Source organism: Mus caroli, chromosome 7 (genome assembly GCF_900094665.2).
Source record: "Mus caroli chromosome 7, CAROLI_EIJ_v1.1, whole genome shotgun sequence".
NCBI classification, from domain to species: Eukaryota; Metazoa; Chordata; class Mammalia; order Rodentia; family Muridae; genus Mus; species Mus caroli.
The window spans coordinates 106,365,062-106,392,653 of NC_034576.1; the positions used below are offsets into that span (position 1 = coordinate 106,365,062).

The 27,592-nt window shown below is 38.7% G+C and overlaps 2 protein-coding genes across 2 annotated transcripts; both read right to left on the reverse strand.

The window, feature by feature from the left end:
• Positions 1–5,403: 5,403 nt before the first annotated feature.
• Positions 5,404–7,027, reverse strand: LOC110298179 (hemoglobin subunit beta-H0). Its single transcript, XM_021167240.1, has 3 exons — positions 6,936–7,027; positions 6,382–6,604; positions 5,404–5,532 (listed from the first exon to the last, which is right to left on the reverse strand). Exons 1-3 carry the CDS (start codon positions 7,025–7,027, stop codon positions 5,404–5,406), a joined length of 444 nt encoding a protein of 147 aa, XP_021022899.1.
• Positions 7,028–9,117: 2,090 nt separating this feature from the next.
• Positions 9,118–10,598, reverse strand: LOC110298097 (hemoglobin subunit epsilon-Y2). Its single transcript, XM_021167106.1, has 3 exons — positions 10,455–10,598; positions 10,112–10,334; positions 9,118–9,366 (listed from the first exon to the last, which is right to left on the reverse strand). The coding sequence occupies exons 1-3, from the start codon at positions 10,544–10,546 to the stop codon at positions 9,238–9,240; spliced, it is 444 nt and encodes a 147-aa protein (XP_021022765.1). The 5' UTR covers positions 10,547–10,598; the 3' UTR covers positions 9,118–9,237.
• Between the last annotated feature and the right edge of the window lie 16,994 nt (positions 10,599–27,592).

The window sequence follows — 27,592 nt, forward strand, 5'->3', positions numbered from 1 at the left end:
TCTCTCTCTCTCTCTCTCTCTCTCTCTCTCTCTCTCTCTCCCCCTCTCTCTCTGTTTCTTTCTTTTCACTGATAAATCTTTTTTTAACAGTCTAATTGTTATCTCCCTCCCTGTCTGCCTTCTGATTGTTCTTCATCCCATACCTCCTCCCCTATCTCCAAGAAGATGCCTCCCCACTCCCATTACACCAGACCTCCCCACTCCCTGGGACCTCAAGTCTCTCAAAGGTTAGGTGCATCTTCTCTCACTGAGGCCAGACCAGGCAGTCCTCTGCTGTATCTGTGTCAGTGACCTCATATCAGCTGGTGTATGCTGCCTGGTTGGTGGCTCAGTGTGTGAGAGATCTCAGGAGTCTAGGTCAGTTGAAACTTCATATAGGGTTGCCCTCCTCATCAGCTTCTTCCAGCTTTTCCCCAGTTCATCCACAGGGGTCCATGACTTCTGTCCATTGGTTAGGTGTATGTATCTGCATCTGACTCAGCTTCATGTTGGACAGCCATGCTAGGCTTTGTCTGTAAGCACACCATAATATCAGTAATAGTGTCATGCCTTGGAGCCTCCCCATGAGCTGGATTCTAAATTGGGCCAGTCACTGAACCTTTTTTTCCTCAGGCTCTTCTCCATTTGTCCCTGCAGGAACAGTATTGGGTCAGAGTTTATGACTGTGGGATGGCAACACCATTCCTACACTTGATGCCCTGTCTTTCCACTGGAGGTGGACTCTACAAGTTCCCTCTTTCACTGTAGGAGATTTCATCTTAGGTCTCTCCCTTTGAATCCTGAAAGTCTCTCAGCTCCTCGATCTCTGGTACCTTCTAGAGCTATGATCTTTTAAAAGGAAGTCATTCGTGAGATGGCAAATATGTACATACATATTCCGTTAGCTTCTATCTCCATGATTTAATCTTGGAGGATAGTTGGTAGTCCTGAGTTTAAGCTTCCAAATATCTTAACCAGTAACCCTAAGTTGCTTTTCAGCAGTCTTGGGGCAATTTCCTACAAAGTTGTATTAATTATTTCATGTCTATTAATAAACCCTCCATAATCCCCATGTCATGTTAGTTCAGGATTTTGAAACCGTTTCTTTATGACAGCTAATTCATGTAATGTCAAACGTTCGCTCAATCAATATTTGTCTCATAACTATGTGATAATTATTAGTATTAGTCCTGGGATCTTTTGTTTCTCTTTTATTGATTTTTTAAATTTACATATCAATTGTTATCCCCTTTCCCATGCCCCCCCAAACCCTCCTATCCTATCTCCCCTCCCCCTGCTATGAGGGTGTTCACTCACCCACCCACCCATTCCTGCTGCCTCTCTCTGGAATTCTCCTTCACAAGTCCTGGGATTTATATTGTATGAGAGACAAGACAGAACTTTTCTCTAGCCTCATTCACTAGGAGATAGAAGATACAGAAATGAGTAAGTATATCAAACAAAAAAGATTTTAATATGTTATTACTAGGAAGAAAATTAACAATTGGGATTCACAAGGATAGGACATGGTGGTATGGGATTCAGTTTCTCTTCATAATGAAGAGTTAAGTTTATTGTGTCCAGAATGTCTAGAAGTAACCTGTCACAGAAAGATACTGGAAAATGTTGTAATAGCAAATTCAGTGTTCTCAAGGAAAAGAAAATAAATATTTCTGTGACAGTGAAGCTGATAATGTCCATGTGCACCAAATATAAAAATAATAAAGTGGACCATGGTGGGTGTGTTGCTGCAGTGCTCATAATCTAACAGAGGAATCCATCTTCCTTAATAGAAATGAGAAACTATAATGACATAACCTTTAAATATTACTCATTTCTTGTGCAATACTATTCTAGGGTCATAGGGTACTTCTCTCAAATAATTTTTATTGCAAATGTATATTGACTATCATAGGCTGCACAGAATAGCACATGCCTTTAATCCCAGAACTCAGAAGAAGGAGGCAGACACATCTCTGTGAGCTTGAGGCTAGCACACAGTCTACATGTTAAGTTCTAAGCTATCGAAGCTACAGAATAGGACCTTGTCTTGAGAAATAAAACAAGCAAAAGTCTTTTATCATCCTACCTGTATATGTGAATGTGTGTGTGCACATATGAAGAACTATTTTTCAGTTATCTTTTTTTTTCATTGGAGTGGTTATAGGTATATATAGCTCGGAAACATTTGGCAAAAATACTTTCCTCCCACCACTGCATAATTGCCATCCTTTATCCGCTGATCTCTAGAGCCAAAATATTCATGATGGCATAAGGAGAAAAGAAAATTTATAAAAAATGGGCATTGTCTCATCTCTTGACAGGTCCAGAGAAAACTAATTTGAGTGTCATATACAATGCCTGCATTTTTGTTGCTATTGTTGGTTTGTTGTTTTGTTTTCCTGTTTATTGTCATATTGAAATGCTGTAGACCAAAAAGGTCAATGTTGTTAGCCTGAAACTACAAGAATCATTGTTCTTTCATATTTAAAGTGGACAAAGACAACTTAAAATACAATCCACCAGTCATACTCTAACCAATCTATGGAATCAGTAGCTAAGATGTGGTTCTCTTACTTCTACCACTTAAAAATCACCAGCCTTGACAAGAGATTGACTAGGGCTTGAATTTCTTTGAGCACCTTTAAATTCTCTCAAGTGTGCTTCACCCACATGAGTTTTCCAAGTCAATGTACACTTTATGTAGTTATGTCCACTCAGTATTTGTGATTTCATCTTCGACTGTCTTCTGTTTTCTTCTCATATATTTGAGTTAATCTGACACTATGTCTCCCCCATCCCACCTTGGAACATTACCTCAGGTTGCATGCCTTGCTTCACCTCTTCATTTTAAACTTTTATATCTCTGTAATGATTCCTAAGCATTTAAATTAAATTGGATCCTTAAGAATATTTTTCTTAGTAATTCCATTTCTTGAGTCAGAAATCCTGAGACTGCTTATTCTTTACTAATCAATTCAGTTGGTGTCTTTTGTTTAGTGCTAGTGGATCTTGATTCCCTAGCAGTCCACATGTTAGGACAGTGCTCTGCTCTGAGCAGCACCCTCAGACCAGATTTTTATTATCCATGCTGAGGTAGCAACTCACTGAGTTCTTTGGTTGTCCTTGAACTCCATCTGTTGCTCAGGTAACTCTTGAAACTGTGACACTTTGCTTAGCCTTTCAAGTAGTGGAGTGATAAGCATGTTTCACCAGGTAAGTGTTATTGTTTAATGCTTAATAAAGTATTAATATTGAGGTTTTTTTTATAATTAAGATCCCTATTGTCTAGTTTTACCAGTATTTTATCTCTTCAGCATCTTCTAGTTTTATACAAATCATCAAGATCTAGTTCAGTGACCTTAAATGACAGAACTTTTTGGCATTCGTGTAGATGTCCTGTGCATGAAATTATCATGCCCACATGACTGGAGAAGATTCCACTTACATTCTTTCCCTATCATCATCATATTGCTTATTACAGTAGCAGAGAAAAGCACAGTGGTTGCATCTCTTAGCTTTCATTCCTCCTTGAGATAAGGAATGCCTTCAAAAAACAAGTCTGAAGTGGTGGTTTCATTGAAACCTTTTCTTATATATTTACTGCTTTCTATCAACTTGTCCCTTTTCTTACATCAGTTACAGAGGACATCTGATATAGTATCTGTTGGAGAATGTTCATTTAGCATGGGAGAGATGATGACTCCATGTTTGAGAGCAAATACTTCCCTCAGAGCACCTGAGTTCTCAGCATGTACAGCTCGCAACCGTCTGTAACTCCAGCTCTAGTGGAACTTGATGCCTATAGTCTCCTATACTCACATGCACAAACCCAAACACAGATAAATGCAGAGATACTTGATTAAGAGAAATAAATCTTTTTTTTTTTTAAAGTCAGCTGCTGTGTGGAGCCTCTAGGAAGACAGTGATGCTGGCTCCTGTCTGCAAGCTTAAGTGAGTATAGGGTCAAGGAGTAGTGCTTGTCCATGGGATGGTTCTACAGTTGGGCCTGTTATTGGTTGGCCATTCCCTCAATTCCTGTTCCCTCTCTGTTTCTACATTTCTTGTAGACAGAACAAATTGGGGTCAAATGTTTTGTGGATGGGTTAGTGTCCTTATCCCTCAACTGGACTTCCAGTCTGGCTACTGGAGGTGGACTTTTCAGATTCCATACCTCCACTGCTATGAGTCTCAGATAAGGTTACCTCCCCCATGGACCCTCAGGAGCCTCCCCCATCTCAGGTTTCTGGCACATCCTAGTAATGTTCCCCCATACCCACAACGTTGCCAACTGCAGATTTCCATTCATTCTCCTGGCCCTTTGGCCCCATCTCCTGTCTCTTCCCACACTTAAACCTAAACCCCTCCCGGAAATGAATGCCAACATTGAATGCAGCTTGAGACTCTTATGTAAGAGTTGGGGAAAGGATAGAGGGACCCTAAGGGGATAGGAACTCCACAGAAAGACCAACAGAGTAACTAACCTGAACTGTTGGGGGATCTCAGAGACTGTACCACCAATCAAAGAGCATATGCATGCTGAACCTAGGTCCCAGCACATATGGAGCAGATGTGTAGCTCAATCTTCTCATGGTCCCCCCAACAACTGGAGAATATAAGCCTGTCTGTCCCTAAAGCTGTTCACTGTCTGTAGAATCAATTCCCCTAAGTGGATGGCCTTGTCTGACCTCAGTGGGAAAAGATGTGCCTAGTCAGGAAGAGAGTTGATATGCCAGGGTTGGGGGGAGGAATACCCTAGGAGGGAATCAACCCTTTCAGAGGAGATGAGGCAGGATGTGAGAAGAAATTGTGTGAGGGGTAATGGGGAGGGGGCAACATTGGAGATGTAAAGTGAATTAATTAGTGGGGAAAAAAAGAAAACAAAAAAGTAAAAAAAAAATCATAATAAAAGTAAATTAGTTTTTAAAATAATTAAACTGATTATCTCAGGTTGAGCATTAGATCTGTCTAAAGTTTAACTTAATTAAATGGCACATAGCACAGACTGTAGGTGATCATTTGTCATGCATTTCTTCACCCTCTACACTAAGTTTTAGTGACTACCACAGAACTTTTTTCTCCATGGTATTAACCCTTTGCTTTCCTACATGAGAATTATCCCCAACTTTTCATCTTTCCTGGGGCTCTAGAAAAAATCTGTAACATCTACTTTCCTCTCCTGAATTCCAACAAAGTTCTAAAAGAAACTCAAGTGTCCTTCTGTCTCTCTCCCTTACCATCTGCCCATCAGCCTTCTTTCTTTAAACACAAAAGTAAGAAACAGACACAACAAAATATGACTCATGGATTACTGAAAAGAATGGACTTTATTAAGCAGAAGCCCTGCTTTCAGAGACCAGCACAGTGGCCATGGGTAGGGCAGAGCTGAGGGGTGTACAGAATGCTGGACATCAGGGAAAGGGCTCAGTGGTACTTGTGGGACAGAGCAGTGGCCACCCCAACCACCAACTTCTGCCAGGCAGCCTGCACCTCAGCTGTGAATTCCTTGCCAAAGTAAGAAGAAAGAACAATCACCAGCATGTTACCCAGGAGCTATGGAAGGAAACACAAAAAGATATACAAAAATGAGAAAAGGAAATAAAGAAAAGAATTTACAGGGCAAACAGTATTTGTAAGTTATTCTCCTTGAGGACTCCCCAGCAGTCTGTCCACTCTAAGGAGGATGTTGGTTCAATCTCATTGCTCAAGGGCCCTCCTTGACCCCATTTGGTCCTTCTCTACTTGTTTTTACTTTATCTCAGTCTGCCACTTTTGTCTCTTGCCCCTTTTCTCATTCAACAATGGCCTGGCTTCTACAAATACGGGATTACCATGTATTTACTAGAGTTTCCCATAATGAAGGAAGCAGGCACTACTTATGATATTACTCATTAGGATTGTAATATTTTTTAGGAAGTTCATCAAACCAATGAGAAACATCTGTCAAATTTCCTCTCATATTTTTGCTGAAGTGTTAGTCATTAGAATCCACATAAATAGGATATTTCTCCTTCCCTAGAACAAAATGTCAATTTCAAGGGCTAATCTACTTACATGTATCTGCTACCTTCTAAAATAAAACACAAAAGTGAGGAGGATTCTATAAGCAACTCTATAAGTCTGCTACTTTGTGTCTGTTTGGTACTGCTCCAGTCTCAGGATTCATATACCCCAGAGATGCATTTCATCAACTGACTTACATACTGAGACACCAAATGTCTGTCTGAAAAACTTTTCTGAACAGTTGCAAATGTATTGGAGACATTTCTAGAAGTTAATTGACATGAGATCTATACCCACATACTTTGAAATCTGGCCCAGAATAACAAATCAAGGTATTAACTTTTATTCTTTTCCCCGTGTCAAATTTAAATTGAACACATGAGCATACTTAGAACTGACCTTGAAGTTCTCAGGATCCACATGAAGCTGGTCACAGTGCAGCTCACTAAGATGAGCAAAGGTCTCCTTGAGGTTGTCCATGTTCTTAACTGCCAAGCCCAGGGATGTCAGCACTTTCTTGCCATGGGCTTTGATTCTAGGATTACCCATGATGGCTTGGGCAGAAGAGAGGTTTCCAAATTTGTCAAAGAATCTCTGAGTCCATGGGTAAACAATCAGGAGCCTAAAACATAGCAGTTAAAAAGTCAGAGTATGTCACAAACCTCTAGAAGAGTGTTTCTCAAGCTCTGTGGGGGTCATGACCCCTTTGAGGGTAGAATGACCCTTTCATCACAAGGGTCACCTAAGACCATCAAAAAAAAAAAAAAAAACAGACATCTACGTAACAGTATCAAAATTACAATTACAAAAGAGCAACTAAAATAATTGTTTATGGTTAAGGGGTCATAACATGAGAACCAGTATTAAAGGGTAGCATGATTAGAAAGGTTGAAGACCACTGTCCTAGAGGAAATTTCTGCCATGCACAAGGACAATTTCCCTCCATTCCTTACCTTCCCAGAGTTTCTCCTCCAATTTTTTCCAAGTCCACTTTATCCCAGATGCTTGTGATAGCTGCCTTCTCCTCAGCTGTGAAGTGAACCATGGTGTGAGGTCTAGAAGCTTGGAGATGCTCTCAGATGTGCAAAAGCAGGTGTGTTCAAGAGGCTGAAGAGCTGTCCTTTTATTCTTCACCCTGGACCTTGCTCCCCTTACCCCTCCCCAGGACTCTGAGGCTATTGGTCAAGAGAGTCTGGGCAAGACAGGGGTGGGGTCCAGTGGAGTAAGGTCTAGATAGCATTGTACTAAGATAGTGTCCAGTAGGCCCCCTGCCTTGGGGAGACAGAGCCTCCTGCTGCAGCTTTCCCAGAGTTCATCCTCTTTCCTTCCTCCCTCCCTTATGTTTAGCCCCTTCCCTCAACAGGAGATTTGCAAGGGTGTCTTTCACAATTTTTCCTTTTCATTTAAGACTTAGAGGAATACATTTAAGCTGAAGCACAGGCAAACATGGAGAAAACAGTGAGCCTGAGGTTCTTTTTAGGCATGGGTTTCAGGACCTAAGTTACAGAAATATGCCTTGTATTCACAAGCCATGTATTTTCTGTAGGTTTAAGCCATGATCTTCCTAGTTCCCAACAGTCCCAGGAAAGCATCTCCCATTGCATTGCAGTATCTGAGTAGGAATAGATTACTGTGGTATAGCAGAACATCTCTGCATTTGTCTCCACTATGGAATATACATTATATAAAGGAATCTACTGTATGTAACCATGGCATTTCCACCATGTGAATGCAATGTATAGTCTGTCACTAAGCACTGTGATACCCACTGGATAAGTGTAGAAGGGTATGGGTTTAGTCTTCTCTGTGCCTATATTAATTTATGTACCAAAAATGCTGAATGACTGATCATTCAGTTTGCTTCAACCAGGATCTGTCTTTGATGGTTTGTGTTTTTTAGAATAACTCAGAAGTGGCCGGGATAGTTTCATTCAGTCCACATACACTGTCTCAGCTGGGACAGAATTATACATTAGGAAAAATATCCCTAGTTTTGATTTTCTAATTATAGTTCTAACTATTTCTTTGATCTTCCTATATAATGCTGTGTCATTACTGAAAATACAATCCGAGAGAAAACAAACTATATATTTAACATAAGACATATTTGAGATAGTAGCAATGTATACAGATCTACCAACATTACGACCTGAAGTCCATGTCTAGGGGAAAAGAATAGCTCTGGTCCCCAGGAGCATCTCCTGTCACATACACAAGCATAAATACTTACATACACACAGGCACATAAAACTTAAACAATAAACTTTTAAAACTTTTTTTGAAATTATAATATGGTTAAAACACATCACCCTTTTCTTTTCTCCCTCCAAACCCTCTGTATACCTTCCTTGCTCCCTTTCAAAATCATGTCATTTTGTCGTTGTAATTGTATGTATGTATGTGTATGTGTATATGTATAAGTTGTAGTCTTCTCCTCTCATGTAGAACACTCTTTGCAATTGACAAAGACCAGTACAGAAATCCACAACCATTCAAACTTCAGAGTTGTGGAGCCTAACCTCAGTGGATACATCTACACACCTAAAGATCAGGGAACACTTCAGAAGAAGGGCAAAAGATTGTAAGAGCCAAAAGACCATGAAGCCTGCTGTGATACACATTTGCTAATATGGGTGGGGTAAATAAAGCCCATGAGACCGCAACCATACACAAAGAATTACAGTCAACTAAGGGTTGCTGAGAGCTGGATCAAGAGTCTTCCCTGAGGCAGAGCACACCAATTGCTTACCCAATAAATGCTTTTTAAAAGAAAGTTAATTCTATCTTAGCTCTTGGATCTCATAAAAGCTTTTTCTTAATGGTAATGGGATGTCACAACCTGCTGCAAGGTATCACTTGTCACCCTTTTCTTCACCCTCTACAGTAAATGTTCATATGTTCCATACACAATGCCTTCTCCACTAAATTTCTTTCTTCTCTCTGAGAATTCTTTCTCAGCTTTAGACTCTCTCTGGGCCTGTAGAAGCCTTCCATGACATCTACGTTTCTCTCTTGATTCCCTGCAGGTTTCAGATAAATGCCTGAGTCTTCCTGTGCTTCCCCCTTTCCACAAACACATCAAATATGTGTCTTTAGCATAAAAGTAGAAAGCAGACAAGACAAAACTGAATTTTTGATTACCAGGAAGGATGATCTTTATTAAACATGCTGTGCTTTCAAGGAACAGTCCAGTATTCATGTGCAGAAAGGAGGCATAGCGGACACACGGGATTGCTGGACAGCTAGAGAGAGGGCTCAGTGGTACTTGTGGGACAGTGCAGTGGCCACCCCAGCCACCAGCTTCTGCCAGGCAGCCTGCATCTCAGCTGTGAATTCATTGCCGAAGTGACTAGCCAAAACAATCACCAGCACATTACCCAAGAGCTGTTGATGGAAAGACAAAAGAAACAAATCGGTGTGTTAAAGGAAGATTTGAAACGAATATGCATTTAAAAACAAAGAAATATTTTGAACCCATACTCTTTAACACATTCAGCATCAGTCTCCTCAATCATCTCTGATGAGCATAGATTCCATTTTTCTATTGTACCTCTTTTTTTCCCACTCACCACTGTTCTGCCTGGATTCGCATACCTTCTATTCTCATCATATTTATTTGCCTGTCTTGTTATTCTCATTCTACAGTTGTCTAGTATCTGTAAATTCAGAATTTCTGTTTTCCAACTGCTATTGGTAGAGTTTTAAAACTAACCCCAATGTAAGAACAAGCCTCCATTTGTCAAGATATTCACCTGGGAATTTAATACAATTTTATGTTTATTGAGAAAATTAACCATAAGGTTGTCTTGCAAGACTTTTCTTCAACATCAATCAATAGGACCCACAAAAAGTTAAGATTTTTCCACTCCCTATTCCATTTCTTCTTGCATAGATCTACTACTCTTTCATATTACTCTCCATGATAAATCCAAGAATATTTTATCACAACAAAATTTTCTAAATGTCTGTAAACTAATTTAGGCTTCTTACAGCCATTCACTGTCACCCTACTGGGACCAATTAATTAACTTTGACAGCTAAGTAAGCACCCCCACATTCATATTCTTGGCTTCTAATTTTGTCCCCGAGACAAATCCAAAATAAATTTGTGACATTGCCCTAGACTCACTTTGAAGTTCTCAGGATCCACATGTAGCTTGTCACAGTGCAGTTCACTGAGCTTGGCCAAGGCAGACTTGAGGTTGTCTAGGTTCTTAATGGACTCTCCAAAAGCAGTCAGCACCTTCTTGCCATGGGCTTTGACCCTTGGGTTGCCCATTATGGCAGAGGCAGAGGACAAGTTCCCAAAGCTGTCAAAGAATCTCTGGGTCCATGGGTACACAACAAGAAGCCTGTAAAGTGAAGAAAGACAAGTAGAAATATAAGGGAGACTCAGAATTCTTGATTTCCCTAGCTCTTTGTACAAGGAACTATTCACCCTTCTCCCAGATGCACTAAAAGACAATTCTTACCTTCCCAAGGCTTCACCACCAACATCTTCAACATTGACCTTACTCCACAGGCCATTGATGAGGGTCTTTTCCTCAGCATTAAAGTTCACCATGATGGCAAGTCTGGGAGGTTGCTGGTGATCACAGGAGTGTCAGAAGCAAGTACATACTGCTGCTAGAAGTGGTGGCCTTTTATGCTTCACAGACAATGTTCTGACCCTTTGTTCTGCATTATTCTTTGAAGCCATTGGTCAGCCTAACCTGTGGTCCTCATGGGTGGAGCCAGGTCATGGGAGGGTCAGCAAAAACTGTACACTGTGTTTATGATAATGCACATTAGATATGGAGGCATTCTTTGTTTTTTGGCTCCTCCTTCAACAAAAACTGTCTTTGTTTTGCTTATTCTCTTTTCATTTTCTACTCTCCACATGTAAATTCCCAGTATAACGCCCATTTCTCTCATCACTTTTTCCACAAAAGGCACAGAGATAGGAGTTTAGCCCACTATAGTTAAAAAAAAAATCCAGTCTAAAATAACTTTACCGTTTAGGGAAAGAATGGCTATAGTAATAAGAACAAACTCAAGAAAAAAGGAGTTTGTGCTGTGGACACAGAAATGCCAATATTACATCTGTTTCTCCTTTTCTTGGGATATGTGCTTTATAACTCTATCTCCTAGATATATACTGCCCCAAGTAGACAAGACTCATACATAGTTGCATCTGGAGGATGAATACAGTAGCAAAGGATTGACAATGGGTCCTAAGACTCAATTCCAAAATACAACAACAGGGAGTGACAGTGTAGAGAAGATGGATATAGCAAGTTCTCGTTTTGTGATTCTAGAGAGTTCTCTGACCAAACCTTTGAGAACCTTACTCCATTGGTAATATCGCTTTGATCTCTTTCCTTGCTTATTTCCATATAGATATTTCTCATCTGTGAGGTGGAACTGAAATAACTTTAAACTAGGCTTTGTGATTCAACTGAGGAATGAGTGAGTTGATTCATCAATATCCTTGAGAAACATTTGTGGATAGTGTTTATTATAACTAAAGGATGGCTAGAGTGCTTGATTTCTACTCTCTTCTTGGAATTATTAGCTATCTCCTACATAGTGGACCTGAAATTAAAAGCCTACATTTGTATGTGTTTAACTGCATCCATGTGCTTGAAGGATAGTTTTACACCATCCTATTTAATCTGCATCTGGCAAGACAGTTATCATTATCCACCTTTTATTTAAGTAAACAGAATCACAAAAGTGATATAATTGTAAGGTGAGAGAACTGTTGACCAAGGGAGGAAGGCTCCAGATTTGGTCACAGTTTGGCTTTCCTATTTATAGGAAAGTTGTCCTCAAACCTGCCTCTGGTCAGTTCTGCCTGCATTTCTTCCTTTTACCTCCTCTATGGCTTCCTGTGCTTCTAACCCCCCTAAGAGTTTCTCTTCCAACACTTTCATTTTATTTAGTTTAGTTCTGTTTTATTTTTTACATTTGTTTGTTTTTCTTCTGGGGCCCAAGTGATAGTGCCTATTTTTCATTTAGCAATGTGGCTTCTGTGTCTCAAATCTTTGTGTTTCAAATTTACCCAGAGGATCTTCTCTATAACCTTTGGCTTGCCCTGACTTTTATGATGATTTGTTATGTGTATAACAGCCATTTCTGACATATGAGAACACCTTTGCTTTACTTTCTCCTATGCTTACAGAAACATTATCTTGTTTAAAGTCTCCCCAAATTGGCATTATTACAAATAATTGAATCTCTGGCCCTCTGTCAGCTTTTTCTCTACATTATCTTTTGAGTACAGATTCTAACCCATGGCCAGTATAGATGTGAACTTATCTTCTCATGGCATAGACTAATTTGGCAGACTATTACCTACTAAATAATGTATATATATAGGATTGACTAGAATATGGATATTTTATACATGTTAAAATAGCTACGTTTTGTGTGATGCACCTCCATATGAACACATTAAGCTAACAGGATGACCATGGTATCCATGTCATACAGACTGAAAGTAAGCATATCTGTTACAACTAGAGCATAACATTAAAAAAAAATGTTCTGTGGGTTCAGTTCAAAGTTTTCTTGCCTAGAATAGACAGCCTAGGAAAATATAACTCTAGGGTGAGAAAGATGGTAAAAACAGCTGACTGTCAGCTTGAGTGCATAACAAGACCCTTGTCTCAAAACCCCAAGTCTGAGAGGTTCAAACAATACAGTGTTTGCCTAGCATGTACAAAGCTCTGGGAATGGATTAAATTCCTATGGCTGCTACAATCTTTTTAAAAGAAAGAATTCAATGCTGTACTAATTTTACATGTTATTAGTATAGAAATTTTTAAAGTGTACTGTTTGTAGTAAATTAGGCCCTTAAACACAAGGTTTTCCGTGTTAAACAAGAAAAAAATAGTCTCTACAGTTGTTCTTCATCATAAATAGTTTTAAATTAGAAAAATTGTGAGCGAATTTTTTGAACAGGGAAAACATGTTTTGCAATTTTATGAAAAGAAATGGTCACTTACTCTGCTTCGATTGTATGTCTCCATTCATATTCCCAGAACAGCAATAAATTAGATAGAGTTGCATTAACTAGGAATGACTGCATACTAATGACAGCAAGATGGCATCCCTACAGGAAGCCCTAAACTTTCAAGGAACATGCCATGGAAAATGTCAAAGACACTGAATGCATCAGCCTCATGATTTGAAGATGAGTTAAAGAGAGAGCCATGTCTTTCTTACCTAGAAATCCCTCCCTTTTCAGTTCAGAGCAGACACCTGTTTGACTGACCTCTGGGGCTATACTGAAAAACCAGAGAAGTGTCTGGGACTTAATTACCACAAGAGTTTTTACTAGGAAGAGAAAATAGAAAACCATAGTCAGCCAGGTATTCTCTTGAAACTGGTAACCTGGAAAAAAGTCATAAGTGCCCTATTTTCTCCAATAACATCACTTCTCTTTCTTGGCTTCTTTGGCATTTTTTAAAATGCTTTTAAAATGTTAACATTATTGCTACATTGATATGTAGAAGTGTAAAACATTTAAACAGGTTCTCCAAAGCAAATATATATATATATATATATATTCCCATCTAAGGCAGGCTACTTGGGTACTTGATCAGAAGGAAACAGATGAGTCACTGGTCTAAGACAACTTCATTTTTGTTAAGCTATAATTTGTTGTCATTATCTAAATTCAAACAAAACAAGTCAGTCTGTTTCTTAACCCCATTTTTACTTTCTCATTGGCAGAAAGCTCTCATACCTTCTAGATAAAACAAGTTTCTGCATTTTTACAATATCCTATAATAGCTTAACCTATGATCTGCTTATCATCTCTATGGCATTCTTTTTTAACTTGGGTCCTAGAGTAAATAAATTGTCTATTTTCAGGATTAAAATTCTGGAGAACTCTTATTTTTTTATGTTAAATAAGCTCACCTGTGTATTTTATAAATCAATATGAATGCACAAAAACACTCTGACATAATAAAACACATAGGCCCTTTTACTAGGTAGGTACTTTATATTTTCAATATTCCCCTTCATTTTACACTGCTTCAATTTATACCTTAGGGAATAGCCAAAATTCTTTGTTTTAGCTAGCTAATTACATCAATTAATAACTGGTGAACTTTATTAAAATGTAGCCCTTCTTAAGTATGCACTAATTAAATATTTGAATAATGTCTAAAAAAATGTTGCCTCAAAAGCCACACTGATGTGCAGATATAAGAATTCTATGGCTAAATATGATTTTCAAAAGGGTTTTATTGTGAGATTAGGGTCCATCCATACTTCTAGCTTGCAAAGTGAATTTGGTAATTTTTGATTTGGTAATTTTTGAAATTTATAAAAATAGTAAAAATGCTATATTGTAGCTAGGCATGCCTCTTCAACATTTAGTGTCCTAGGTGGAAGTTATAACTTAGGGAAATTCCTGAACTGTAAACTCACATTTCTGTGGGAAAAAGATATGAGGATTGGCCAAGTAAGAAGAGATTAAAGAATAACCACCCTGACAATGGTCAGACTCCATCCTTTAGCAAGGTCATTCCCAGTGACATTGTGAGAAACTGAGACCCTGTGCTCGTTGTCCCTGAAGTTGGTAATATTTAGTGATTGTTCTTGCCCCAAAATTCATAACACGGAAAAGCCGTTCAGAAAGTAAGTCATCTGAGCCTCTAGTTCAGTGAATCTAAGGCATCTATGAAAGGAAGAAGCTTTCCTTTTTCAGGATCCTAGACCAAGGTGCCAAGAGAACAATTCTCAATAATCCTGCCTCACTCAAGCCTGTGTTACAATTTCTGACTGGACCAATTTTCTTCCTCCATGTTCTTCTTTTTTCTTCTTTTCTTTCTTCTTTCTTTTATTCTTGTTTATCTGTCCAGGGGTGTCTTTTATTTTATTTAAATAAGTAGAAGTAGAAAGAACTGGTGTTTTTCTTCTTCTGGGACTTGGGGTAGTGTCAGCTGGGTGGGGTCATAGACTGTGGTGACAGATAAGAGCCAGAGCTGCACAGAGCTGGGTCAAGGTTGGGGCCTCCGTGAGATTGGGGGGAGCCAGCGTGTTTGGGCTCCTGCCTTCTTTGTCCCATCATTGCTCCTTCATGAGTAGATAAGAGGTAAGGGTTATGGGAGAGTGTTTGAGGATCTGGCTTAGGAAAGCCTGATAAATATGTTTCATGTAATACATATAAAAGTGTACAGATATTGTAATAAATGTGAGGCTATTACCAAAATTTTCAAGTGTACCATGGCAATATAATCTATGAAGTCTACAGAGCCAAGGAAATAAATCACATTCTCAAAATACAACTGAGATATAATTTTTCAAAAAGGAAAACAAACAAACAACCCGAAAGATCAAAGGAGGGGCTCAAAATATTATAAAGCAGCTAAAAGGCTTCAGAGCAAGGGATTTTTAACTGTTGAGTCTGATATGTAATTAAAAAGTTAGTAATTAAGGAACTGGCCTAATAGAAAACTGTATGCTGGGGCCTAGCAAACACAGAAGTGGATGCTCACAGTTAGCTATTGGATGGATCCCAGGGCCTCCAATGGAGGAGCTAGAGAAAGTACCCAAGGAGCTAAAGGATTCTGCAATCCTATAGGTGGAACAACAATATGAACTAACCAGTACCCCCCGGAGCTTGTGTCTCTAGCTGCATATGAATCAGAAGATGGCCTAGTCGGCCATCAGTGGAAAGAGAGGCCCATTGGTCATGCAAACTTTATATGCCTCAGTACAGGGGAACGCCAGGGTCAAGAAGTGGGAGTGGGTGTGTGGGGGAGTGGGTGGGGGAGCGTGTGGGGGACTTTTGGGATAGCATTGGAAATATAAATGAAATAAATACCCAATTAAAAAAAAAAAGAACAATTCCCTATTGGCTACCCTAGAGACATTTTGGACCTAACATGTTTTCTCCAGACCATGACTCTCCTTTCCCTAAAGGAAATGAATAAAAGTAATAACTGAGCTGTTGGCACAATGCTAGTCTCATAATCTATACATTTGCAGGATGTCTGCCATGATTGCGTTCCCACTAATGCATGCTAATTTCTAAACTGGAGCATGTATTAGTATAAGAATTTTGAGGCTCAATAAGTAGTAAATTTGTGCTAACCTCTATCTATACCTGTGGTTATTATAATCATGACTTAAGAAATACCTTGGAAGTTCTACTAGATTGGAAATTAGAGAAATTAAAAATCATCTTTGGAACTTTTCTACATATTAGAACTTTAGTCAAAACAATATCAGGCAATATCTCTCATGGATGGTAACTAGTGGCTTAGAAGCCATGGCTTTTTAGCTGGAAGAAGTTTATTCTTTCTTTGAAGAGAGGACACTCTGATGACAGAACAATCAGAGGAAACACATCTGTGCAGAGAAGGCCTTTGGTTCCGAAGCAGTGGCTGTAGAGTAACTAAGGAGGGCTAGGTGCTTCCTTTTCTTCCTCCAAATGTGCATTTGTACCCCAAAGTATCACCTGTCTTTCTGGGGGTATTCCTACATCCCTGATGAGTACCTCTCATGTTCACAATGATGTGAGAATGGTAGAATTTCACTTAACCAGAATTTACAATACTGAGTCTAACCTAAACTAAGGTTCTGTGCTAGATTACAGGGTAAATGTGAACTTGCCAGGGAACTACCTAGTACAGATCCAATGACCCTAAACTCTAACAACATAGGCTATCCCCCCTTTCTCTTCTACACCAGACTTTTCATAAGCTTACCCAGTTAAAGCAGGTCAGATAAGGAAACAGGGTACCAGTGAATGTCTGCAATGAATTCAAGCCCATTCCAAATAGCATTTCATTAACAATTGCATAGTTTATGAACAAAACTCTTGTGTGTGTGTGTGTGTGTGTGTGTGTGTGTGTGTGCTAAAATGTGTGATTCTGTTGCTTCTAGGTATGAGTCTAAATAAACTTTACATTTCTAAAAAATGATTTGTTATAACATCTAATAAAGATCATGAGAAGTAATTTTTAACCAGAAAATAAAATATTCTAGGTTATGTCACCCAGCAAGGCAGGGTCCCCTTTTCCTTGTAATGCTGGTGTAAGTAATATTTTCTTCAGGTAGCAAACTTATTTTCTTTTCACCTTTCCTGTGGACTTCCTCCTAGAGACCCAGATAACACTGATCACTCACAGCTGAAAATATCTGGCCACACGCCCTAAGCCTCAGCATGACTCAGCATGACTCAGCACTGCTGTGCTCAAGCTAGATGCTGGCTCACAAGGCTGAACACACCCACAGGGTGGGGAGTAGAGAACTGACTCCACCTGGGCCCAGCTAACCTCCTCTGCCCTTGGACCGTGGTACTGCAATAATTGAGATCTAGAGAGAGAATATGAAGAAATGGAAAACTAGAGTTTACTTAAATCATAGATGGAAGCTGGAAAAAATGCAGGGGCTCTTTAATTGTGTAGGAAGCTTAACAGTCATTCAGGAAATGTTTGTGGAACACCGGTGATTTGTGACACTAACATCAACACTTGAGGAATTAGTGAGACTAACACATGTGACTTGTCTGCCAGAACACCTGGTCAAAGCTAACAGTTAATCATAATTCAAGATTATTATATATTCTGAACTTTGTAGAGATTGTAAGGTTGGAAATCCATTTCTTTCTCAGTGCAGATGCCTTTAAGAAAGTAAGGGATGACATGTAATACAACGTACAGACCATAAACTGCATTTTTCTTATTGAGCAGCCCTTTACTCTCTCTGTTCAGAGAAAGGTGTGGGAACTAGTCAAGATGCACTGACTCAGCTGATGTAGCATAGACAGAAACCCCACTGAGCAGGAACAGGCAAGGCAGCTTCCTCAGTTAGCACAGGCAGTTCTCCCTTTCTCTTCTACACCAGACTTTTCATAAGCTTATCCAGTTAAAGCAGGTCAGATAAGGAAACAGGGTACCAGTGAATGTCTGCAATGAATTCAAGCCCACTTCTAGTTAAACTAAGCCATCAGTGGTCAGCGTTTTAGTTGGATATAGAGTGAAGGAGGTTACATCTTTAGTCTAAGACCTCATGAGTCAGGGAAAGGCAGATCTCTGTAAGTACCAGTCAATCCTGATCTACATAGTATGTTCCATGATAACATAGTTATATAGTAAAATCCTGACTCAAAATGAAGGAAGAAAAGAAAGAAGTAAGGAAAGGAGGAAGGAAAGAAAAAAGAAAAGAAAAAAGGAAGGAAAAGGGCGGGGACTGCTTATCCTAGAAATATTACCTACTTCCTCTGTAAGCTTGAGCAATTTGCTTGGCTTCTTCAAGTTGTAAAACACAGAATAATAATATAGCTTAGAATAAAAGGACTGTAAGGATTAAACTTGTTGATAGAGCTAGGAACATAGGACACACTTGGTAGATGTTAATGATAACATTATCTCAAGTTATATGTAACTATTAAGTTCACAAGTCACTTTAAGGGAATGGTGAACATATATTTGGGGTATTTTTTAATTTTCAAAATTAAATCTATTTTTATTTAGCAGATATACATGTGACTCCTATCAAATATCTTTAGAGAAAAATACAGGTTCACATATGAATGTTAAATATGCTGAACTGTATAAATTTATACTGAGTATCTATTGTGTTTTAAGCAAGAGCCACAGGCAAGGGAAGAGGATAGGGTTACAAAAACTTTAAAATTACCCTTGAACCCAAGTATGGTTCTAGGCCTTTCTATTTGTGTGGCCTTGAGGAATCTACTTCTCCCCTCAAAATTTCTATCTCACTTTTTACAAAATGGAGAAAGTGAGGATTAGGGTTTGAATGCTGGATGTCTCTCCCAGGCTGTATTTGAATACTTAATCCACAGGTGGCATTACAATTTCCGCTATCATTTGAATTTCTAACTTAAACAGATTCATATTATTGTAAAACAATATTGAGGTCTCCAAATACAACTTCTCAGGAGATACTTAAATATAAATCATCGTACAGGAACCTTCTCTATCCAGCATTCCTATTTAGCCATTTTTTTTTTGTTTTTTTAATTAGATTTTTTATTTACATTTCAAATGTTACCCCCTTTCCTAGTTTCCCCTCCTAAAATCCCCTATCCTCTCCCCACTGCTCCCCAACCGACCCACTCCTGTTTCCTGGCCCTAGCATTCCCCTATACTGGGGCATAGAACCTTCACAGGACCAAAGGCCTCACCTCCCATTGATGTCCTACTAGGCCATCCTCTGCTACATATGCAGCTAAAGCCACAAATCCCTCCATGTGTTTTCTTTGATTGGTGGTTTAGTCCCAGGGAGCCCTGGCCATTTTTACTCTCTATTCAAGTTCTCTTCTTCCTAGAATTTCCTGAGATAATGTGAAGTGTCTAAGATCAGCCTGAGAGGAACAATGCCAGCTGACTTTTGAACAACAATAGCTGAGAGCACTGTCCTGACAAGAATGTCTATAGGCCTGGTATTGGGTTCTTCCATACTCACTGAATATGAGACTAACAAGCTCATTTTTGAAGCTGTTAGTATATGGAGTAAAATATATACTAGTAAGACATGAGGCTATTCTATTTTCAGACTGTGCAAATAGAGGGTCTAGTAATATTTTGTCTCAGGTCGAGTATTCCAATTGTAACAACACAACATGCTGCCTCTCTTGGCTTATTAAGATCTTTGGACCTGACCAGGGGTAAAATGTAACAGAGGTGTGTACTGGGTGGGTAGGTTTATATGGTTTGGAGATAATGAGGCTTTAAGTTAATGTCAATGAATGGGAAGTCAGTTTTAGGACAAAAATTAGTAGTGGAACTTAATGCATGCTCAGTCTCCTTAATCAAATTTGCCAGTTGGCCAAAGGCTTATAAGGCAATTTGAGCATCCATGGCTTCTAGTTTTCTCAAAAAAAAAAAGGCACCTATAAATAATCATCTGTAAAAATCTCTGTTATTCAAGAGAGTATCCTTTTTTATTCTAGGCATTTTCAACATATCTCTAAATTTTCTTCTCATATTTTCCTATCAGAATCAGTCATGACTAAAGAAGTAGAAGGTACAAGTATATCTTGGATTCTATTTTTTATATATTTAATTTTTAAGATGATATTCCATTAATTTTTGAGGATTTCCTACAGCACATTTTGACCATATTCAACTCTCTCTCCTCTATATGGCCCTCCCAGATCTGTTTCTACCTCTTCACTCCTCCTAAATTTAATATCCTGTTCTATATTGCATTGAATCTTTTTAATAACTTTTTAATCCAATTCAGTCTTCCCAGAAGTGTGAGACCATCCACTGGAGGGTGGCTGAACTACTTAGAAGCCACAGCCTTCAATAATGGAGACTTCCTCCCTATGAAGTCACCAGCTGTTAATAGCTCCTCCATTAAAGATGTGAGCCTCTCTGCACTCCATGCCAAAGGATTAACTGGCTTGTTCTTTTTTATAAATGTAATTTTACTATTTATTTAACACAAAGACAATTCTGCACGCTAATGAGATGCATTTGCTTGCTTCTTTTTATAGTAAGAATGACAGCTATCCTTAATATTCAGCACTGTAATATATACAACATCCTCAATGTTTTTCAGCTGATAATTTTGAATATTACAGTCATGTTGAGAATGCTACTTCACACAAACACATGGTACAAAAAGATAGGATATGTTTATGGTCACCTGGTCCCACATATTCATGAAGTAAATGCTAGAAGAAGTAATCAAGGAGAAGTTTATGTTTCTACTCCCTTGAGCCCATGATAAATGATTTCTTCAGGTCTTGGTGTTAAAAGAGTATTATTCAGCAGGAACAGAAATGTTTCTGTAGTATCACTTTGGAGAGCTCTGTAGGCTTCTCTATACTATGTGCCCAACAAGAAGTAATATGCTATACATAGCACAATAGATAGTGCACTTTGGTTATAATTACCAGTTCATTTTTTATATGTTCTTAGAAATTCATTTATTCTATTACATTTGTGTTCCTTCCTCATCAATAAAGAAGACAACAATGCATTTGTGTCATGAATGCTGTTGTGAGCATAAGTACATTCATGATAATAATTCAAATTACAATGCAGCAACTCAGTACTCAAAATCTGTAGTCACCTGTGGCCACACAAACTAGATTCCTGTGTGGGAGGCCAGAGCTTTAAGGGAGAGAACGTGAGAGAAGAAACAAGGCCAAGACAGATTTCTGATCAAGGCCCAATATTTACTAAGAGTCTGTGCTTATAAAGGGGGGATGCCACTCCAGGCTTCCTGATGTTTTGTTGCTAAGTTGTTAGCACTACTCTGCCCTAGCTGTTAGTATTATGTCACCAATTCCACAGGTTGTCATCTATCTCAGGAATATCTCAGGAAGACAGGTTCAGCCTCTCCGTGGATAGGAGCATCTTGGAGAAGAGCAGTGGCAAGTGACAGAACATTAGAACCATCTAGGTTGGAAGGCTCCACCCCAGGTGTTCTCATTCTCAGTGGCAGCAAGGTCTGAACCTGCCTGCTTAATACAGGGAGGCTACAAAAATCATTGGATTTAGTTACACATACCTCAGAGAATTTAAGCATCATAGAACTACAATAGCAAATAACATATGTAAAAATTTTAATTAAGTACTATTCTTTATTTTCCTTTAGTCTGAATCATTGTATCTTCAAGTATCTCTCATCAGGTTTCTACACCATCTTCTTCTCAGTTCCTGCTGAGGTTCCTAAGACTCTTTTATGCCTAAGAATCTAATATGACTTTGTATGACAGCTTCACTACTAGGGAGGTGTTCTAGGACTTCAAAATGGATATCAGTGGTATTCAAATTGGTCTGGACTTAAGTAAAGTACCTGGTTAGATGGCCCTAATATGACAGGGTATAGGTTTGTTGCTGTTGTTGTTACTGTTCTTCTTTTTATAATATCCCATCCATGGATAATTAAGCTTTGAAGCTGACATTACAATTCCTAGAAATTCTCATTGATTTCTCTAACTTATTTGCTGTTTAAGCCCCCTGGTTCTGAAAGACTAAAGTTCTCAGATGAACTGTTGGGCATTGATCTGTAGAACTGTGTCTTTCACTTGATCATCAAATACCCACTCAGGATAGGAATGATTATGACCCTGACTTTTATAAATTATGAACCTAAAATCAGAGGCATGGAGTTGTTTTCACATAGCTGAGAGAATGAGAAGCTCATGTGGTAAGACATAAAAATGCCATATGCTTTTTCTCCCCACCCTTTGTCCTACTGCTCTCATGTTTGTGTCTATCTTTTCTCAGAGTCACAGACTCCACCCTGAGCTGAAACCCAGACATGGTCATCTATCTGAGCCAGCATGTATGTGACCCTTCTTGATAGCTGGCAGCTAGCATCAGATGTATACATATGGGACCTCTGATAGACACATCTTCCAAAGCAGCATCTCTTAGTCCCTAGGAGGCCTAGGGTATGCTGAGTCAAAGTTCTCTGTAGTAAGGGTCTTAGAAACCTGTGCTCCAAAATTTACACTTATAGACCTGTTTGTTTTCTCCTCCATCTATAACCAGGCTCTTCTTCTCGATCTAACCCATTGAATCCTCATCAGGGAAACAAGCATCTCTCAGCAGGAGCTTCAAAGAAAACAGTGTCTGGTATTTCCCCAGACTTTTTGATTTTAGGAAATGTCTTAACTCTTCTGAGCTCAGTTTTTTGAGTCAGGGTTTCTCTGTAGTCCTGGCTGTCCTGGAACTCACTTTGTAGACCAGGCTGGCCTTGAACTCAGAAATCCACCTGCCTCTGCCTCCCAAGTGCTGGGATTAAAGGCTTGTGCCAACACACCCGGCCTGAGCTCAGTCTTAACATAAAAAAAAAAGAAAAAGAAAACATATTACTGGTGTCTATTTATAGAGTGAAATAAAGACTTAGCAAGAACTAAATTGTTGGACTGTATGTAGCACAAAAGGATTCAATGAGTGATAATTTCATCTTATCATCTACTAATCTCTGTCCTCACACATCTCATTCATCTTCCACTCCTCTACTTAGCTTTTTTTCCTGTTGTTTGTTTATTTGTTTATATGAATCTTCTTGTTACATTCCTCTCACTCTTTCCAGATATAAAAGTAAGTTTTAAGATTTGGAGTGAGAGAACTGTGGTCTTTCTTAATGAAGTGATTCTGTACCATCTGAGCAATGTTGAGACTGATGGGGCAAGGGCCAAGGCCAAAGGAAGGGGCTAGTGGGAGTATCTAAACTCACTACCTCTTAGAAACTGACAACAAATTAGAAATGACTTCTAGGTGCCAGAAAAAACCTTCTGTCATGGTCATTTCAACTAGGAAGGCTCTGAGATCATGAGGAAGTAGTTTCAGTATGAAGGGCATCAAAAGGCTCATGAAAGGAGGGGCACTCCAAAATCTCAGTCACCGAGGAAAACAATTTACGGAAAGTAACCATGCCTAGTTTAGTGTAGAATAGTATAGAGCAGTGAAGTGTAGACTAGTGTAGAGAATAGAGTAGTGTAGACTAGTGTAGTGTAGAGTAGTGCAAAATAGAGTTGTGTAGTATAGTGTAGTGTAGAGTAGTGTAGTGTAATGTAGAGTAGTATAGTGTAGAGTAGTAAAATGTAGACTAGTGTACACTAGTAGTGTGGTTTAGTGTAGTATAGAGTAGTGTAGTATAGTGTAGTGTAGAGTAGAGTAATGTAGTGTAGTGTAGAGTAGTGTAGTATAATGCTTAGAGCAGTTTAGAGTAATGGAGCTCTTGACTCACTCATTCTTCATATTTTGTAAGGTCTCTGAAGTTTCAAAATGCCCCAAAGTCTTACCTGCTACAGCCTTGGTGTTAGAGAAAGAATTACAGCTCCTATTTAATTCAGAACTAATTGTCCTGTTTCTCTATTAACATCAATGTATCCATTTAATAATCTGATTTATCTCAACAAAAAGCAAGGGAGAAGCCTTCCTCTCTGCCTTGTCCTATGGCTGTCATTTGGTATATGATCAAGCTTAGAAACAAATGTGGTTTTTTTCCTACCTATGTGAATATGGGACTTCATCAAAACCAGCCCTTTGCCGGGCGTGGTGACGCACACCTTTAATCCCAGCACTCGGGAGGCAGAGGCAGGTGGATTTCTGAGTTTGAGGCTAGCCTGGTCTACAAAGTGAGTTCCAGGACAGCCAGAGCTATACAGAGAAACCCTGTCTTGAAAACAAACAAACAAACAAACAAACAAAAAACAGCCCTTCTGGAACTTTTCACCAGGGGTGAAAACTATTTATCATAAGCATGAAAGGAAGCTCGTGGGTTTTCAACTGAGCCTTTTTTTTTCCAGGTAATTTTTTTTTTTTTTTGTCTTTGGAAACAATGGTTTTATTCACATGGTTTTTACGTATGTATATATCTTTAAATAATATAACATTATTTCAAAAGCTTTAATGCAATATTTAATTTTATATTAGTACATGTGCTCTTCCACTGTCTTTTTATCTCTTTTACTTGGGAAGTTATAATTATATTATTTTCCCTTTACTTACCTCCCTTCATTACCTATCACACAACCCTCCTGACTGTATATAAAAAAAAAAGTCTGCCTGTCATGAATCTCCCAAAGAAATCCTAAGTAACATACTCAGTTACCTGGAACACAACCATTTTATATTGGAACATTAAACACAGGGAAGGCCTTTAACATATGTTAAACATAAACAAGAAAACCATAGTCTTTAGACTAATGAAGATAATTATTTCATGGAACATGATCATGTATATCCAGTACACCATCTCCACTTAAGATAGTCTATCTGGCCTTGAGTAAATGGTGTGGTATCCTCTGGATCTGGAGTCACAGGGTGTCATAAACTACCCAGCATGGGTGCTAAGAACCAAACTCAAGTCTTCATGGAGAGCAGCACACATGCTTAGACTCTGAGCCATTGCTTCAGTACCATGGTATAATTTTACAATAATTTAGGAAAGTAGAGTGGAGAATCAAAAATACGTTTTGTCAGGGCCAGTTAATGTGGTTCACTGGATAAAAGCACTTGTCATACAAGACTGATGAGCTCGGTTCATGCCCAGATTCCATGTAAAAAGCTGGATGCTGTGGTATTTATCTGTAATCTCAGCACTTCTGTGGTGAGATAGTAGGCAGAGACAGAATTGCCCTCAAAATTCATGCACTAAACACACTAGAAAACACAGACCAGCAGGAATAAGAAAGAACCTGTTTTGGCAATGGGGAAAGACAAAACTGAGTCCAAATTTTTACTCTGATGTGTACACACAAGCAATGGTATCACATATACTACTAATAGCAATGACAATAAGTGGCACAATTAATAAAGCTTAAAACTTAAATTTCAACATCCTGAATAGTAAGTGGTATAAAGTAGATAAATGTTTTAGAAAAAGGAACTGGAAATTCACTGGAAAATGGAAGAAGAGTAGTTGAGAGATGAATTTAAATCCCACCATTTGTATGTGTATAAGTGCCTGGATATACTAGGGAAAACTAACACTGCTTTCTTAGCTGTAATAAAATAAGATTATCAATAGCATTTGCTTTAGATAATTAAAAAGTAGTCAATGAGGTCATTTACCCAAACAGTTTTAGTATCTTCATACAATGAGCCTTCAATAAAGATTAATTTTATTTTTAGTGTACTATTTAAAAACAAATTAGAATAAAGTGCATCCCAAAAGAATTTTTAGCTGTAATTAAAATTATTATATATAAGAACAATTTTACCAACCAATATTTCTGGAGCATTTACCGTATATAAGGCACTACTGTAAATGCTGTGTAATTAACCCAAACAATTTTCACAATAGTCTTAACAGGCTTGTTAAAAGCCTATGGACCATTGGGAGTTGGTTTTAATACTATGTCCATTTGCGAGGGGACAGGGGAAGAGTGTAATAGTGTGAGAACCCCAAGGAGTCAATAAGTACACCAAATGTCTGTGACCACAGCAGGGGAGCTGCACATGTGAATTCTCAGCAGCTGTGACAGCTCCGTGAAACGGGAATTAATCCAAGACAGACAAAATGCCAGAATAGAGAGTATGGCACACAGTCCCACCTCTAGTTATAGAGCTATTAGCAATCCTTAGCTGCCAGGAAAAGAGGGGGTCTCTAAGAGGGTGGAGCCCCTGGTAAGTCAACTGGGATCCAACAGAAGACCACACCTCCAAGAATATTTTGAGCAGCACAAATTGTTCTTGTTTTTTGTTTTGTTTTTGTGGTTTTTTGTCTTTTTGTTTTTAATGACATAAAGTTGAGTGAATAAGAAGGCAGCTATCAATCTGAGAACAGTTGGGAGAGTGAAGATAGCCAAAAAACTGTATAAGACTTTCAAAGAACTAACAAAACAATGAAAAAATTATTCTTAGAACTCTATAATATGAAATGACAAATAACAAACTGGAGAAAAACCATATAACAGATGAAGGAAACAAAGCATATGATAGTTAAGGAGAGCTGCTGAATCTTCATAACATCACATGATCTGATGAGAATCTTGACCAATATTCTATATGAAACTTCTGTGAAACAAGGGTTGGGATTTCAGAAATGACCCATTGGAAATTGATATGTGTGGGAGAGGGAGTTATTTTCTTAAGTTATATGACACTAGAAAGAGGGGGTCATTCTTCTCTTCTCCACCGTGCAAAGCGCCCACACATCTAGTGCTCAGTAGGTTTGGTGTACCAAGGGAATTTCACTAAATAAGAAAAATCTTTGGGCAGGCTGCCAGTAGAGGATCTCAAACTCAGGGACCTTCCTGGTGTGGGAAATGAGGCAGTTTATACATTTAGTTGATGTAATATATGTTGAAAAAAATCTCTTAAGAATAATTTCCTAGTGGCCTTTACTTTCAGAAGAAGAAACTAAGGGTCAAAAAAGGCTAGAGACGTTCGTAATGATATTACATTTATCATGGGAATTCCTGAACTAGGATGCCTAACTCTTGCCTGGCTGGCATGTGCATTTGCATGAAGTTCCTGCCTCTAAATCTGTTCATCATGAGAGAAAGAGCAGAAGGAATTAAATATACACACACTCACACACACACACACACACACACACACACACACACACCAAAACAAAACCCTTCAAAGTGGTTTCCATGGCACAGTCTGGGCTGTACAGACATCTAGGTATTTCTTTAAAAATAAGCATACAACTTAAATATACAAAAGTGCAAACTGCTGTTTGGCAGTTGGAAGGCCAAGGCTCTGAACCTGGCTTCCTGGTCCAGTAGATAGTATTATCAGAGTCTTGGCAGGATCTCACTCCCCTTGCTGTGGGTGGGAGGATCTCAGACTAGTAAAGGGGTGAGGAAAGCCATCTCATTCTGACATTGCTGCTAGATGTAAGAGAGGGCAAATTGTTCATGATCTGTAACCTTGAGACATGGTTACCCTCACCTACCAAAAACAAAACAAAACAAAATAAACAAACAAACAAAAAAAACCCAACAACAACAACAACAAAAAACCCAACCAAACAAAAAACAAAACAAAACAAAAAAACAAAAAACACTGAGTGGTCTACGTGCACCCTCCTTGTCTATTCTTAAATAAAAGAGATTAAAAGTTCTTTTCACTGAATGCAGTTCTATCCCAAATCTCTCTCTCTCTCTCTCTCTCTCTCTCTCTCTCTCTCTCTCTCTCTCTCACACACACACACACAC

Bases quoted from the DNA above. Each gene is read 5' to 3' on its own strand.
- LOC110298179 (XM_021167240.1), bottom strand. From the start codon at position 7,027: ATGGTTCACTTCACAGCTGAGGAGAAGGCAGCTATCACAAGCATCTGG. The intron at 6,605-6,935 runs GTAAGGAATGGA...GCTATGTTTTAG, and splicing joins GGAGGAGAAACTCTGGGAAG to GCTCCTGATTGTTTACCCAT. The intron at 5,533-6,381 runs GTCAGTTCTAAG...TTCCTTCCATAG, and splicing joins TGGATCCTGAGAACTTCAAG to CTCCTGGGTAACATGCTGGT.
- LOC110298097 (XM_021167106.1), bottom strand. From the start codon at position 10,546: ATGGTGAACTTTAATGCTGAGGAAAAGACCCTCATCAATGGCCTGTGG. The intron at 10,335-10,454 runs GTAAGAATTGTC...TTCACTTTACAG, and splicing joins GGTGGTGAAGCCTTGGGAAG to GCTTCTTGTTGTGTACCCAT. The intron at 9,367-10,111 runs GTGAGTCTAGGG...TTCCATCAACAG, and splicing joins TGGATCCTGAGAACTTCAAA to CTCTTGGGTAATGTGCTGGT.